The sequence below is a fragment of the Nycticebus coucang genome, chromosome 13 (genome assembly GCF_027406575.1).
Source record: "Nycticebus coucang isolate mNycCou1 chromosome 13, mNycCou1.pri, whole genome shotgun sequence".
In the NCBI taxonomy this organism is placed as follows: Eukaryota; Metazoa; Chordata; class Mammalia; order Primates; family Lorisidae; genus Nycticebus; species Nycticebus coucang.
The window spans coordinates 69,275,023-69,292,179 of NC_069792.1; the positions used below are offsets into that span (position 1 = coordinate 69,275,023).

At 34.5% G+C, this 17,157-nt stretch overlaps 1 protein-coding gene across 8 annotated transcripts in view; it reads left to right on the forward strand.

Moving 5' to 3' along the window:
• OXR1 (oxidation resistance 1) overlaps nucleotides 1-17,157 on the forward strand; it is a 470,813-nt gene that overhangs the window by 378,370 nt on the left and 75,286 nt on the right. For all 8 annotated transcript variants that reach the window (XM_053558779.1, XM_053558783.1, XM_053558787.1 and 5 more), the window contains 2 exons: nucleotides 10,923-11,005; nucleotides 16,655-16,762. In XM_053558779.1, the coding sequence (XP_053414754.1) occupies nucleotides 10,923-11,005; nucleotides 16,655-16,762 (191 nt within the window). The remainder of the gene's footprint in view (nucleotides 1-10,922; nucleotides 11,006-16,654; nucleotides 16,763-17,157) is intronic.

The window sequence follows — 17,157 nt, forward strand, 5'->3', positions numbered from 1 at the left end:
GTTTCAGAGAAAGAGAGGAATCAAGGATGACTCTGAGATTTTTGTTCTCAGTTACTGGAAGAATGAAGCTATGGGAGAGAAAATCTAAAGTTCAGTCTGGGAAATATTGAATTTAAGAAGTCAAAAATCCAGATGATTTATGCACCCAACCAGAATGTACCTCAATTTATAAAAGAGACTTTTTTTTTTTTTATTGTTGGGGATTCATTGAGGGTACAATAAGCCAGGTTACACTGATTGCAATTGTTAGTTAAAGTCCCTCTTGCAATCATGTCTTGCCCCCATAAAGTGTGACACACACCAAGGCCCCACCCCCCTCCCTCCTTCCCTCTTTCTGTTCCCCCCCCATAACCATAATTGTCATTAATTGTCCTCATATCAAAATTGAGTACACAGGATTCATGCTTCTCCATTCTTGTGATGCTTTACTAAGAATAATGGCTTCCACGTCCATCCAGGTTAATATGAAAGATGTAAAGTCTCCATTTTTTTTAATAGCTGAATAGTATTATAAGAGAGACTCTTAACAGGCATGAGCTTGATATCCTCCAGCTCCATAATAGTTGGAGATTTTAACACTCCTTTGGCAGTGTTGGATACATCCTCCAATAAGAAGCTAAGCAATTTTAGATTTGAACTTAACCCTAGACATCTACAGAACATTTCATCCTAATAAAACTGAATACACATTCTTCTCCTCAGCTCATGAAACATACTCCAAAATTGATCACATCTTAGGTCACAAGTCCAACCTCAGCAATTTTAAAAGAATAGAAATTATTCCTTGCATCTTCTTGGACCATCGTGGAACAAAAGTTGAACTCAGTAACAACAGGAATCTGCATACTTATACAAAAACATGGAAGCTAAATAACCTTGTGCTGAATGATGCTGAGTCATGGATGAGATTAAGAAGGAAAGTGCCAAATTTTTGGAATAAAACGATAATGAAGACACGAATTATCAGAACCTCTGGGATACCGCAAAGGCAATCGTAAGAGGGAAATTTGTAGCACTGCAAGCCTTCCTCAAGAGAATGGAAAGAGAGGAAGTTAACAACTTAATGGGACAGCTCAAACAATTGGGAAAGGATAAACATTCCAACCCCAAACCCAGCAGAAGAAAAGAAATAACCAAAATTAGAGAACAATTAAATGAAATTTAATTATACAACAGATAGATAAATCAAAAAGTTGGTTATTTGAAAACATCAATAAAATAGATAAACCTTTCGCTAACCTAACCAGGAAAAAAAGAGTAAAATCTCCTAATTACATCAATGAGAAATGGTAAAGATGAAATAACAACAGACCCCTCAGAAATTCAAAAAATCCTTAACGAATATTACAAGAAACTTTATTCTCAGAAATGTGAAAATCTGAGGGAAATTGACCAATACTTGGAAGCACGCCATCTTCCAAGACTTAGCCAGAATCAAGTGGAAATATTGAACAAGCATATATCAAGTTCTGAAATAGCATCCACCATACAAAATCTCCCTAAAAAGAAAGGCCCAGGACCAGATGGCTTCACGTCAGAATTCTACCAAACCTTTAAAGAGGAACTAGTACCTATATTACTCAACCTTTTCCAAAATAGAGAAAAAGAAGGAATACTACCCAACACATTCTATGAAGCAAATATCACCTTGATTCCCCAAACCAGGAAAAGATCCAACAAGGAAAGAAAATTATAGACCAATATCACTAATGAATATTGATGCAAAAATGTTCAACAAGATCCTAGCAAACAGAATCCAGCAACACATCAAACATATTATACACCGTGAGCAAGTAGTTTTATCCCAAGGTCTCAAGGCTGGTTCAATATACGTAAATCTATAAATATAATTCATCACATAAACAAATTAAAAACCAGAGATCATAGGATTCTCTCAATTGATGCAGAGAAAGCTTTTGATAATATCCAATATCCCTTCATGATCAGAACACTTAAAGAAAATTGGTATAGAAGGGACATTTCTTGAACTGATAGAGGCCATCTACAGCAAACCCACAGCCAATATCGTATTGAATTGAGTTAAATTGAAATCATTTCCACTCAGATCAGGAACCAGACAAGGCTGCCCATAGTCTCCACTGCTCTTTAACATTGTAATGGAAGTCTTAGCCATCACAATTAGGGAACAAAAGGTGATTAAGGGTATCCATATAGGGTCAGAAGAGATCAAACTTTCACTCCTTGAAGATGATATGATTGTATATCTGGAAAACACCAGGGATTCTACTACAAAATTCTTAGAAGTGATCCAATACAGCAGTGTCTCAGGTTACAAAATCAACACTCATAAATCTGTAGCCTTTATATATACCAACAATAGTCAAGCTGGAAAAACAGTCAAAGATTCTATTGCATTGACAGTAGTGCCAAAGAAGAAGAAATATTTGGGAGTTTAGCAAAGGACATGAAAAATCTGTAAGAAAGGAAATAGCTAAAGATGTTAACAAATGGAAAAACATACCATGCTCATGGCTGGGAAGAATCAACATTGTTAAAATGTCCATACTACCCAAAGCAATATATAATTTTAATGCAATCCCTATTAACGCTCCACTGTCACTCTTTAAAGATCTCGAAAAAAATACTTTGTTTTATATGGAATCAGAAAAAACCTCAAATAGCCAAGACATTACTCAGAAATAAAAACAAAGCAGGAGGAATCATGCTACCAGACCTCAGACTATACTATAAATCGATAGTGATCAAAACAGCATGGTGCTGGCACAGAAACAGAGAGGTGGATGTATGGAACAGAATAAAGAACCAAGAGATGAACCCAGCTACTTACCGTTATTTGATCTTTGACAAGCCAAATAAAAACATTCAGTGGGGAAAAGATTCCCTATTTAACAAATGGTGCTGGGTGAACTGGCTGGCAACCTGTAGAAGACTGAAACTGGACCCACACCGTTCACCATTAACTAAGATAGACTCTCACTGGATTAAAGATTTGAACTTGAGACATGAAAGTATAAAAATACTAGAAGAGGGAAAACTCTTGAAGAAATTGACCTGGGCGAATATTTTATGAGCAGGACCCCCCCCCGGGCAATTGAAGCAGCATCAAAAATACAGTACTGGGACCTGATCAAACTAAAAAGCTTCTGTACAGCCAAGAACACAGTAAGTAAAGCCAGCAGACAGCCCTCAAAATGGGAGAAGATATTTACAGGTTATTTCTCCAACAAAGGTTTAATAACTAGAATCCACAGAGATCTCAAATGTATTAGCAAGAAAAGAACAAGTGATCCCATCTCAGGCTGGGCAAGGGACTTGAAGAGAAACTTCTCTGAAGAAGACAGGCGCACGGCCTATAGACAGAGGAAAAAATGCTTATCATCCTTAATCATCAGAGAAATGCAAATCAAAACTACTTTGAAATATCATCTAACTCCAGTGAGATTAGCTCATATCACAAAATCCCAAAACCAGAGATGTTGGCGTGGATGTGGAGAAAAGGGAACACTTCTACATTGTTGGTGGGAATTTAAACTAAACATTCCTTTTGGAAAGATGTTTGGAGAACACTTAGAGAACTAAAAATAGACCTGCCATTTGATCCTATAATTCCTCTACTAGGTATATATTCAGAAGACCAAAATCACTTTAACAAAGATAATTGTACCAGAATGTTTATTGCAGCCCAATTCATAGTTGCTAAGTCATGGAAGAAGCCCAAGTGCCCATCGAACCATGAATAGATCAATAAATTGTGGTATATATACACCATGGAATATTACGCAGCCTTAAAGAAAGATGGAGACTTCACCTCTTTCACGTTTATTTAGATGGAGCTGGAACATATTCTTCTTAGCAAAGTATCTCAAGAATGGAAGAAAAAATATCCAATGTACTCAGCCCTACTATGAAATTAATTTATAGCTTTCATATGAAAGTTATGACCCAATTATAGCCCAAGAATATGGGGAAAGGGGAGAGAGAGGGGACAGTATGGAGAGGATGGGTGGAGGGAGAATAATTGGTGGGACCACACCTGCAGTGCATCTTACAAGGGTACATGTGAAACTTACTAAATGTAGAATATAAATGTCTTAACACAATAACTAAGAAAATGCCATGAAGGCTATGTTAACCAGTTTGATGAAAATATTTCAAATTGTATATAAAACCAGCACATTGTACCCCATGACTCATTAATGCACACAGCTATGATTTAATAAAAAAAAAAAAAAATCAGATGAGTCCAACTTGTAGCCTGTAGGCCACATGTGAATTAAGTAAGGACTCCTTTGATTATCTGTGATGGCAGATGTCACTAAATGTTTGTTAGCTTTAGTTAGTGTCTGTGTATTTAATGTGTGGCCCAAAACAACTCTGCTTCCAGTGTGGCACAGAGATGTCAAAAGATTGGATACACCTGTGAGGATATTCGAAGCCATGAGCCTGGATAAGGTCATCAAGAGAGTGAGAATGTGCAAACTAATGAACCCAGACTCAGCTTTAACATTAAGTGGTCTAGAAAAAGTGGAAGAGACAGAGAAGGAATCTAAGGAGAGGAGCCCCTTGTGAGGTGGAAGGAAAACTAAAGAATGTTGTGTCCCAGAAGTTAATGGAAGAGAGGGATGGATTAATTTTAACCAATACTGCAAATGAATCAAATAAGATGAGGTTAAAGGTCATTGGAAAGTCAATAGGGAGGTCATTAGTGACCATGACAAGGGAACAATTTTTGTGGAGTGGTGTCAGGGAAAAACCTGGTTAAGAGGATGTTAGGAAAGGATGAGAGGAGAGGATGTGGAGACAGCAGGTATAGGCAACTTTTTCCAGGAATTGAACTGCAAAGAGTAGTGTGAAAAACAGGGCAGTAGCTAGCAGAAAAATAGGGTCAGCTTAATGGATTTTTTTCAATAGACAAACTTTTGTTTGGATGCTGTTGAATAAAATAATTCATTAGCTAAGAAAATGTTAATGATGTGAGAGATGGGAAAGAATTCTTAGAGCGATGTTTTGAGGAGTCAGGAAGGGAGGAAATCAGGGCTGACTCAGGAGTTCAGCATTTGATGGGAAGACAGAGCCTCTGGGTGTAGTCCCTGGTAAGTGAATTGGTGTGGTGGTGGGAAGTCTGAATATTCTCTTCTGATTGCTTTACATTAATTTTTACTGTTAAGAATAATCCCTAGAGGGCGGCGCCTGTGGCTCAGTCGGTAAGGCGCCAGCCCCATATACCGAGGGTGGCAAGTTCAAACCCGGCCCCGGTCAAACTGCAACCAAAAAATAGCCGGGCGTTGTGGTGGGCACCTGTAGTCCCAGCTACTCGGGAGGCTGAGGCAAGAGAATCGCTTAAGCCCAGGAGTTGGAGGTTGCTGTGAGCTGTGTGAGGCCACGGCACTCTACCAAGGGCCATAAAGTGAGACTCTGTCTCTACAAAAAAAAAAAAAAAGAAAGAATAATCCCTAGAAAAGTATGTCAAATATCAATGAGTTGTCCCCATAAGAAGACAGTGACGCCTTCATGTTAGCCCAATAATAGAACATTATAAGTACACCAGAAAACCTTCACACATTTCTTCATGATCCTATGTACTTCCCCTCTCCCAAAGTATATAGCTTTGAAATATATAGAAATATAGCTTTCTACACGTCAAATTTTCTATAGACAATTTTTCAAATTTAGTACTCAGTGCACAAAATATAATTAGGTACATGACAAGATATGAGAAACATAGATTAGAAACACACCTACAGACACTCTAGATATTGTAATTATCAGATTTTAAATAGCCATATTGAGAATTTTGAGCTGAGACTTTTGTAGAAAGATACAAACTATAAAGAAGAAAAGTAAGTATTTTCTTGCTCTGTTGCCCAGGCCCCAATGCAGTGGCATGACCATAGCATTCTGTATTATCTAATACCTAGGCTCAAGCAGTCCTCCTGCCCCAGCGTCCCTAGTAGCTGGGATAATGGGCATCTGCCACTGCTCCCAGCAAATTGTAATTTTAAAAACTTTTTTCTAGAGACATGGTCACCTGTGTTGCCCAGGCTGGTTTGAAGCTCCTGGCCACAAGCAATTCTTACACCTCAGCCACCCAAAGTGCTGGTATTATCCATATAAGCCACTGTAGACCCAGCCTAAAATGGATATTCTAGAAACGAAAAATATTCCCCGAGTTAGGACTTTTGCGGATGGATTTAACAGCAAACTAGATTCCAGAGAAGAAAGCATTAGTTAACTGAAAAATGTTAGAAGAAAATATCCTGAATAATGAGAAGGACAGAAGAATGGAAAATAAAGAAGAGGGTACGCTCACTACAAGAAACAATGAGAGGTTCTAAAGTGTGTATATTTGAGTTCCTAAAGAAGGAGAGAGAGAAAGTGGGTGAGAACTTCAAAACAGAGGAAAGACTTTTAATTCAGATTCAAGCCTACCTGGTAACCCTTGGGGGAAACCACACCACAGACAAAAAAAAAAAAAGAAAAGAAACAGCAATCAAAAGGAATATTCTTATTACTCAATGATGTGACATTTGGGTTGTCATTGGTTACTTAGCAGAAACAGTGGAAAATAAAACACTGGGAATTTAAATCTTTAAAGTGTTGAATGAAAATACTTGCCAGACTAGAGTTCTATGACCTGTGAAATTGCCCAAAGATACAATTAAAATGAGGACAAAACTAAATGAATTTCACTGTCTAAAAAGATAATAATGTCTTATGGTGTAAAGCATATGCCATAAAATAAGTAGAATTAAAGTAGAAGACACCTGGTAAGTCTTAGGAGTGGCACACACAGTGCTTAGAAGACTTGCATGTCTCAGAAGAGGATAAAAATACCAGTACATACTAAAGTGTGGTAAGTCATTAGGTTATAATCAGTCTCTAGGGTGACCACTAAAAATTGTTAAAAGAATGTAAAACTTCTGAATTAACGGGAGGAAAATGAAAGTTAATAAATAATACACAATCCAAAGAAGGCAAGAAAGGAGAAAAGATGAACGATAATTAGAACAGACAAATACTAAATAGCACAAATAAGCAAATAAAAGGGACATATCAAAAGCATAAGGATACAGAAAGGTTGAGAGTAGAAAGAGAAAGCAAACACTAGTGGGAAAAAGTTGGTATATTAATATTAGGCAAAGCATACTTGTAGGCAGAAAGTATTCTGAGAAGAGGTTCAGTTTACCAGGGAGAGATAATTCAGTTTATGTTAGATTCAGGTTATGTAAACCGAACAAATATTCTGAACAAATAGAAAGCGGAGAAACTGCAAGTACCAAATCATAGTGGGATGTAGTAACTGCCTTTATCAATAATTTACAGAGTAAGCAGACAAAAGCAAATCAATACGGATGTACATGATTTGAACAACAGTCAGCAAACTTGACCCCCCCACACACATATATATAAAACTCTGCACCCTGCTGTGCAGAATATGCATTCTTTTCAAGTACATACGGAGCATTTACTAAATTCACAAATCATAAAACAAGTTTAAACAGATTTCAAAATCTTTGAATTTCCTTTAAGTATTTTATGACATTTTATGTATTTATTTTTTTAATTGTCATTTGTTGGCAAATAAGGCAGTATTCTCTAAGTAGCATATGCATTGAAGATGTTAAAGTAGAAGTCACTATATTTGGGATAAATGAATACAGCATATCAAAACTCACAGTAATCCGAGATGGAAACTATTGCTCTATAATTCATATGTTAAGTCTCTGCTTCTAGAGAAAAAAATCTAACTTTTCTTGTTCTTTCTACTATGCCAGGATGATTGTATCTCAGGGTAAATCTCATCCATTTCTCTAGCTAATATTGAGCATCTTCTCTATGCCATGCGTAAAACTTTGATGGACGTATAGGATTTCTCAGCCTTGGCAGCACTGACATTTGGGGGAAGATAATTAACTCTGTTGTAAAGGACTGTCCTGTGCATTGTAGGATGCTTAGCAGCATCTGTGGCTTCTTGCCCGTAGATGCTGGTGACATGCCCCTGATTTGATAACTGAAAATATCTCTAGGCATTGCTAAATAGCTCCCAAAGGGTATAAAATTTGTCTGGTTGAGAACCACTGATAAACTATAGTGGTGACTAACATCACCTTTGCCCTTAATGAAGCTGATATTCTAGTGAGTGGTTTCCAACAGCATAGTAGTTATGAGTGCAGGTTGTATAATTGAATATATGGCCAAGTTTGAATTCCATCAGTGGAATTATTTTCTTAATTGTATGATTGCTATTAAATTTCTCTATTTCTCTATTATTACTCCCTCAGTTGTAAAAAGGGAGTAATAATGATACCATCTTTATAGGGTCAGTTAAACAGATAAAATAATAATGTATGAAGTATGTAGAACACTGTTTAGCACATACTAGGTACTTGATAATTGTTAACTATTACTTTTATTATGAAATGATCCACAAGTAAGTGTGTGTTTCTCAACTGCATTTTGTGAAGAAGAAAAGGGTTCTTCCTCTTTGTGCTCCCAAATTAGATTCACATTTCCTGATAGCTGTCTTTAAAAGTTACTATAAAGTTGCCCATTAAGCAGCTAGACTAACAATTGTGTTGTTTTGAGTTCTCAAGAATAGTTATTTATTTGGTTGTATTTTCATGTTGATAGAATAAAATAAATAAATTTCGTTGTGTTTTCCCATAACTGTGAATAACTGTTTTAACATCAATTATTAAGATTTAGAAGTAATTTTATAGTGGATAATTACAAAATATTTTATAATTTTAAATTATTAAGGTGAATGTTTTCACTTTGTTTAAAAATTTTGAATTCTGGAAAGTTAGTGTATTAATTTTTTTGTCTTGAACTCTCTTCCATGGTGAGCTCTTGAAAATGTTAGAGCAATTGCAGCCTTCCTTGTAATTAAATGTTTAATGAACTTTTGGAATATTAGGAAGCAGATTGAAAAACTGTTAGACAAGTGAATGTACACGAACCGTCATTCTTAACATCACTTAAGGAGGAGCTGATTATTAGTTAAAAATAATCTGTAATTGCATTTTATATTGCTTATTTTAAATTGCAAAATGAGGAAAGTGTTTTTGGCTCCCTCTGCCATTCATGAAATAGGAGAAGTAAGTCATTTAAAACTTACTTTATCTTAACATAGTTTCAGTGTTTCATTTTTTCATCAGAGAAGCAAATTTAAATATAAGCTGTTCAATGTATAAAAATTAGAATATTCTGGGTGGCGCCTGTGGCTCAAAGGAGTAGGACACTTTCTTTCAAGTGAAATAATGGCCCATAACACAGTCTGTCCCAAAACCTTGTATATATGCACACACTTATTCCTAGAGTTGTAATGGATGAACCATAGTTCTTTGTTTACTTTGCTTTATGAAAAATTAATGATAGTTTGTAAGAATTGTAGTAGCTCGGGGCGGCGCCTGTGGTTCAAAGGGGTAGGGCGCCAGCACCATATGCCGGAGGTGGCGGGTTCAAACCCAGCCCCGGCCAAAAACTGCAAAAAAACAAACAAACAAAAACAAACCTCAATCACTGCACTTCAGTGTTCAATCTGAGTTCTCTATCTGGACATGTGGTTTATGATACATAGAGAAAAAAATATGCTGGTACAATAATAATAATAAAAGAATTGTAGTAGCTCTTGGTACAGTTCAAATTATTGCTTTTAACATTACTTCATTCAAATTAGTTGCTTGTCATGTGTCATGACCTTGTTAGGCACTGAGGAGGAATTGTGGAACAAAACATACTCTTTCGGAGATTACAGTTTAGTGGAAAAGATTAAAGAAAACACTGAGATCGTAACTTAAAACTGTGCCAGATGTTAATGAAGGAGATATAAAGATGCTGGTGTGATTAATAATGGACACTTGAGTTTATCTGGGTGCTCCGGAAGGTTTTAGGACAGCTTTTGAAAGTGTTGCAGAGCTAACTGGCTTTTTTCAGATACAGATGTTATTACTGTTATTTATACTTCATTAAACCACTTGCCTACCATAGAACTAAGTAAGTACTTTATAAATTACAAATTCTCATGGAGTCAAAATGCCAGTTAAGATTAAATAGAGAACAATGAAATAGATGTTTTCTATAATATTTGGACATAGGGTAAACTATTTTTTCTTTGAAAATATATATTTTTTCATCTTGGAAATATAGCTGTGTTTACTATCTTATTTAGAGTTTTTAAATTAGTTTTTTAGAGATTTTCATTTTAATCATTTTAAAATTTTTAGGTAGGAGTAGTATTTTATCAATTTGGTGCAACTGTTGTTACATGTAGTATGGATGAGAAGGTTAACACTACAGCAAAACTTAAATGGAAAACAGGTACCTTAATATTGATGATAATAAAATAAGTGAAATGTCTTATAAGCAAATAAAATATAAGTGGCACTTAATCTGAAAGTGAATGTTCAAAAGTATGTTTACATGTGCAAGCATTCTTTAATTTACTTCATGGTATGTGAATAAGGAAGTTAATAATATAATTCCACAGAGTAGAGAAATTTTCTCCTATGAGGACTAGAGTTATGTATCTCAGACTTGGTTTAGTAATAGTAAAATATACCTTGAAATATGTATTTTAAAGATATATATTTTCAAATTTATTGTAATCAGATTATGTTGAAAAAAGTGGTTCCATAATTTACTTTTTAATAACTTCCTTTCTGTTGACAGTTAATTATGTTTTGAATTGACTTCTAGTTGTTATAGTGGTTCATATTGGTCAGTTTTTAAAGCAAGCAGGGAGGAAGTAACAATTACTTTTTTTGACAGCTGATTGTGTTTTTAGAGCAGAGAATCCCAGGGAGTAATTTATTTTACTAGTGAATTTAGACATCAGCCTGATACGCTTTATTCAGGAGTCTTTGACATTACACTAACAGGAAGATGAATTTAATAGTTTTGCCTCATTTTTTTGTTTTTGCTTTTGTTTTTGTTTTTAGACACTGGCCAAAAGAAGACCCTAGACAAGAAAGATGGGAGACGAATGTCTTTTCAGAAACCCAAAGGGACTATTGAATATACTGTAAGTTATATGCTTTTGGAAAAGCAATTTATCTTTGTGATAGTCTTAAGACACTCTGTGTTTATACTGTAAATGAGGCAAAGATTGTTAATTACCTTATTTTAAAAATCTGTATTTCTCTTTGAGTAACTGTTTTATTAATGCTCAAATTCTTAACTGCATTTTAGAATCTTTTTCCTTGAAAAATTTTACTGAGATACAAAGGTAGCAAATATTTGCATATTCTAGCAAAATACAGATAATTTACTGGGAGTCAAAGTTCCTATGGTGCAATAATTTATATTAGCTTAAGCTTTTAGGAAAATTTTTCTTTTAAATATGATCTTCACATTAGATTCCCAGCAGTGCTCATGATAATGGCAGGTGGAATACTTAAAAGACAAGTTGATACTAATTTTCCAGAATAACTTCTCATATTAGATCATCTACATTCATGTATAGCTAAGTTGTTTTAGCTGTGAAAATGGAGCTTTCTTTCCGTGTTCTTTAAATGACCCTTAAATCTCCTTGTGGTCAGCTAGCTTTTCACATTTCTGGTTACTCTGAAATGAGCAATTAACTGTTGTGTGGTATGCTGCTTATTCGATTGAATGTCAATGTTGTTTATTTAGATGTTAACATATTGTAAAACAATTTTAACTGAGCTTAATGTTGTTATTATTTTGTGTTTCTCTAATGTATCTTAACTATTTAAGAAGAAAATGGCAATAAAAAAATTAAAAAAAAAAGAAGAAGAAAATGGCAATTTTAAACATTAATTTGAATCATTACGAAACCTTATAGTCATGGTTTGAATCTTGGTTATTTTCCATGAATCCTTAAAATTGAACACATTATCAAAATTTCAAGTGTTCGTGTTCTGTGTCATGGACAATTTGAGATTTTTAAGTATTTCTAAATGGTTAGGACTAGATAATTTAGGGTAGAATTAATTTATAACTATCAAAAGAATCTCATAACATACTGTAAACTAAAATTGCATGTATTTGTACTTTTTCTGAATAATTGAGAAATTGGGAAAATAAATTCAAATATTGTAAAATGTTGAGTGATACAATTTGATATTTCCATTAGTGTTTATTAATAAGGCATAAGATTATAGGGATAAGTCAAGATATGTCACCTGCAATTGTAGTCATGTGACTATGAAAAAAAATTAAGTTTTTCAGGTTTTGAATTCAAGAGTTTACCATTCTTTACTTGTAATTCAATAAAATTTGTGTTATCTATAGCAAAGTTAAATTTAAATTAATAACCATTATTTTTTTCAGAAGGTTAATTGAAACTTAAATTTTTTTCCCTACTGTTATAAATGATCTTTGGAAAAATAAATATTGATTAGGAAAGTTATAAAACATTGTCTCAGCAGTTCTTGTTTAGAATTTTTTTCATTTTTAATCCTTTGTCTCATATGCCAAATTTTAAAAGAAACAAACGAAACTAAGATTTTATCTCTATTCTTACTATAATCTGTAAAATCTTCATATGAAATCTGTAAAATCTTCATATAGCATCTTTTTATATTTATTTATTTATTTATTTATTTTGAGACAGAGTCTCACTCTGTCACCCTTGCTAGAGTGCTATGGTGTCACACTCCCAGCAACCTCCAACTCCTGGGCTTAAGCAATTCCCTTGCCTTAGCCACCCAAGTAGCTGGGTCTGCTGGTGCCTGCCACAATGCCCAGCTATTTTTTTGTTGCAGTTGTAACTATTGTTTAACTGACCCGGACTGGGTTTGAACCCACTGGCCTCAGTGCATGTGGCCGGCACCATAACCACCGTGCTACAGGCACCAAGCCCATATATCATCTTCATATAAAATCTTGATATAAAATGATTTTTGTATTTGGGAAAGTATATATTTCTGTATATTTCTCTTTAAAAATTGAAGTTTTATATTATAATATATTCTCTAAATTTGTTTTTTTCTAAAATATTTATGTCTAGGTTAAATGTATTTCCAGATGACCTAAATACAAGTATAGAGTAAGTAAAATTAATCATTGTACTTTAGGTAGGCTAAAGTTAAAATCATATACATATGCATATATACTATACTTTGCACACTGTTTTGTATGTAAAATCAGAGTAAAATTACTGTCAGTTGTAGTCAAAGGTGTACCTTAAAAAGGGTCTCATTTTCTTCTTTGTTAATTTAACATCTCTGTACCTTTCTACTAAAAGAACCTTCTCTAGTGTCACTAGTAATTTTCTGATTATTCAACCCAATAGACTTCTGTTTTCGTTGCTTCTTGCTCTTTCTTTCTTTCTGGTTTTACTTTTCTGCTTGAGGTCCTATAATAGTTATTTCAGTGAAGTTCTGTGACTGGAAAATCATAGTGTCTCAAAAAACTTTATTGCACTTTCATTCCTGATAGTTTAGCTGTCTATAGATTTTTAGGTTGACAGTTATTTTCTGCCAGTACTTTGAAGATAGTTATCCATTTATGTTCTTCTGTTGCCTTTTCATTTTTGTTCATTTCTAGGCAATGTTTCTTTAGGTTGCTTTTATAGCATCTTCTGCAGTGCCACTATAAGGCTAGATTTAGACATATTTTTAATATTTATCTTGTGTTTCTTCAGTCTAAGGAATCATGTCATTCATAACTTCGGAGAATCATCAGCCAGATATTTTTCATCAACAGATATTTTTCCTTCTTTCTCTATTTTCTTTTTTTTGGAACCCTAATACTTGAAACTATAATAATTGTAGTACACTTTGCCATCATTATGCTTCGTTGCCCTGCTATTGCCACTATTTTGATTGTATCTTTCATTTACTTTGCTGGCTGTTTTCTTTTTCTTGATTCAAATGTAAGTGGTCCCTTGTTTATTTTCACTTTTCCATTGACATTCTGTTACTTGGACAACTTAAGAACTTGATCAGCTACATGGAGTGCCACCCAAACTTTCTGTCTGTTCCCACCTTTGTACCTGCTTGGATTTCCTACTGTCACTTTGTATGTAACAAATTATAGCAAACCTCTCACCAACTTTTCTTTCCCTTTCCTTCCATGATGTCAGATTTTCTTATTTCCATTTCCTTTCAGTCTTTTATTCACCCAGGTTATAATTTTTGGAATCAGCATCAGTCGCCTCATTCGCACTTTCTTTGTGGACCTGGACCTGCTGTTGCTGTTACCATAACTCCATTCAATCCATGAATGCTTTCTTTTGAGTCTTAATTGAAAATTTTATACCTTAATCTCTTTCTTCAGTGAGCTGTTAGTGCGCACGGTGGCTAGAGGTAGTCGCTGAAATAATTGAAAAGAGAGTAAAGTTTTAGCAAGAAAAAGTTTATTAATGACTTGCACATCAAGCTGGGCCTGGTGGAAAGAGCTGTTTTGGCTTTTATACACAACTTTGACAAGAACCAGCTGCTGCTTGGAAGTCTCTCAGAGTCTTAAATTAACTCTGTTCTCAAAACAACCCACTTGCAAGATCTTGATAACAACCCACCTATAAGGTCTTAATCAGCCTCTTCCCTATATATCTTCCCTTAATCAGCCTGACCCAGACCAAACCAAAATAGCCTAACCATATCTCTCATCCACCCTGCTCAAATCTAGCTAACTGCCTCACAGTGTCTTGCCCAGGCTTAAGTGCATCATCATAGCTCACCATAGCCTCCTTGGCTGAAGTGACCTGCCCAACTCAGCCTTCTGAGTAGCTGGGACTACAGAAGCATGCCACTATGCCTGGCTAATTTTGTTTTATTGTTTTATAGAGATGGGCTCTCGCTATATTGTCTGGGCTGGTTTTGAACTCCTGTCCTCAAAACAATCCTGTCTCTTAGGCCTCCTGGAGTGCTGAGATTACATGTGTGAGCCACGATGCCAAGCCATTTTTATTACTTTAAAGCTAATCAACTGCGGGAAGATTATATTGGTTTTTCAGCATCTGTTCTCTTGTCCCCTTGACCCTAGACCTGTTGCTAGTAATATAAGATGCCACTTGAGCTTTATAACTTCCTTGCTTTATAATTATTTAGTATTTTTAGTGCCTCTTTCATCCCATATAATAGTATCATTATGAGGATAAAATGTGTGATTATAAATATGAAAAAGTACTTTATAAACTTACAGATGTTATTGCAAAATAATACTTGTTTACAGAAACCTTTTATGTGTATTATCTCAGTAAGTTAGGTGATGTATGAGCACACTGCATAAAGTTTGCATAGAAGAAAGGAGGCAGAACTAGATTATTAACCTAAATATTTGGCATTAATTTGATTGTACGAAACCATGAAAGAAAATATGTACATTTATTTTTCACTCACATACATATAACGTGCACAATGCCTGCTTTTTCTTTTTTGACTTACTATTTCTAAATGCCTTTTTAACTCAACTTCAGTTACTTTCTTAAACCTCTGTGTTGTAGAGTACATTCTGGATAGTTTAGGAGGAAAAGCAGTATTTTACAAATGTGTTTTATACTTTTCTGTCCCTTACCCATGTTATTTCTATTCTCTTCATTTTGAAAATTCTCTTCTCTCTACTTCTTAAATTCTTTTCGGTACTTCAAGATTTCATTTCTCTTCTATGATTCCCTGAACAGTTCAGAGAATGCTGTGTTTTATCATACTCAAAATTTCTATTGCAGTTGTTGTTTCATTTTAAATTGCTCTTCATCTTTTATATCATCTATTCCATCTATCTTATTTTTCAACTAATTGTAAATCCCTTGTGTACTAAATCCCTTGTGTACTAAAGGGATTGCACCTAGCTGTATTCTGAGCTTTCTTAATGCCTATGTAAAGAGGACTCTCCAAAGGAACACACTGACTGAACAAATAACTTTTTTTTTTTTTGAGGTCGAGTCTAATTCTGTTACCCTGGTAGAGAGCCATGGCATCGTTGTAGCTCACAGCAACTTCAAACTCCTGCGTTCAAGGGATCCTCTTGTCTCAGCCTCCTGAGTATCTGGGACTACAGACGCCCGCCACACCACAGTGCCCGGCTATATTTTCTTTTTTTGTAGAGATGGGATCTTGCTCTTGCTCAGCCTGGTCACAAACTCCTGAGCTCAGATGATTCATCCATGTTGGCCTCCCACAGTGCTAGGATTATAGGCGTGAGCCACTGCACCCAGCTCAAATAACTTTTTTAAAGGATAATTGTCAAAACATTATTTAAAATTTTTGTACATATGATTATGAAAATATACTAATTATGCAAAAACCTATTAAACAGTTTGGATTCAAATATTTTTCTGATTTAATATGTATAAAGGCAGAATATATAAAGATTTTTAGAAGTAGAATTTTGAGTTTAATACAGGAGTACTTTGCTAAAATAAAATAAGTATATTTCTAGAAGTTGCTTATATTTTAGAAACTGTTCAAAGCAATAATTATTTTAAAACTTTGGTAAAATAAAAATCATTTGTCTGATTTTTAAATTATATTTAGTATTTTGAAATTGCTTGAAGTAGAATCCCGCTTGTAATTGTGATATATTGTGATAAAGCGTACACTCTATCATAATAGGCTGAGATGATTTGCTAGAAAAACACATTTCTTGACACCTTCCAAGATGACAATACTATTATTCAAATGTATGACATTAATGCTCATTGAATTTTATAGTTTAGTTTTTTTATTTAGGTGTAGATGAAAATTATTTTTTTTCTTTTAAACAGGTTGAATCGAGGGATTCTTTGAATAGCATAGCCCTGAAATTCGATACAACACCCAATGAACTTGTTCAATTAAATAAGTTATTCTCCCGAGCTGTTGTTACTGGACAGGTAATATCTTTTACTAATGTTTTGATGTTCAGTAGTAAAGGCAGGAAGTATTCATTGCATTGTAGTAAATAATGTAGAAAATTTGAGAAGAATCATTTTATTCATCCTTTTAATAAATCATATGGGCCCTATAAGCAAAAATTGTTTTATGTCTCTGTGAGTGTTTTAATACATACTAAAAATAATTACAAACTTTTAAAAATACAATTACAGAGTTTTTTAAATATTCAAAGCAGTACATTCATATTGGGGTAAAAAAATTTTAACTATTTTAGACTTTCACTTTCCTTCCCAGAAGTAACCAGTTATCAGTTTGTATCTCTGACCTGAAACATTCTAGCCCTTTTGGTTTTTTGGTGGGGAATTAACAGCTCTATCTCAGACTTACTCGTGTG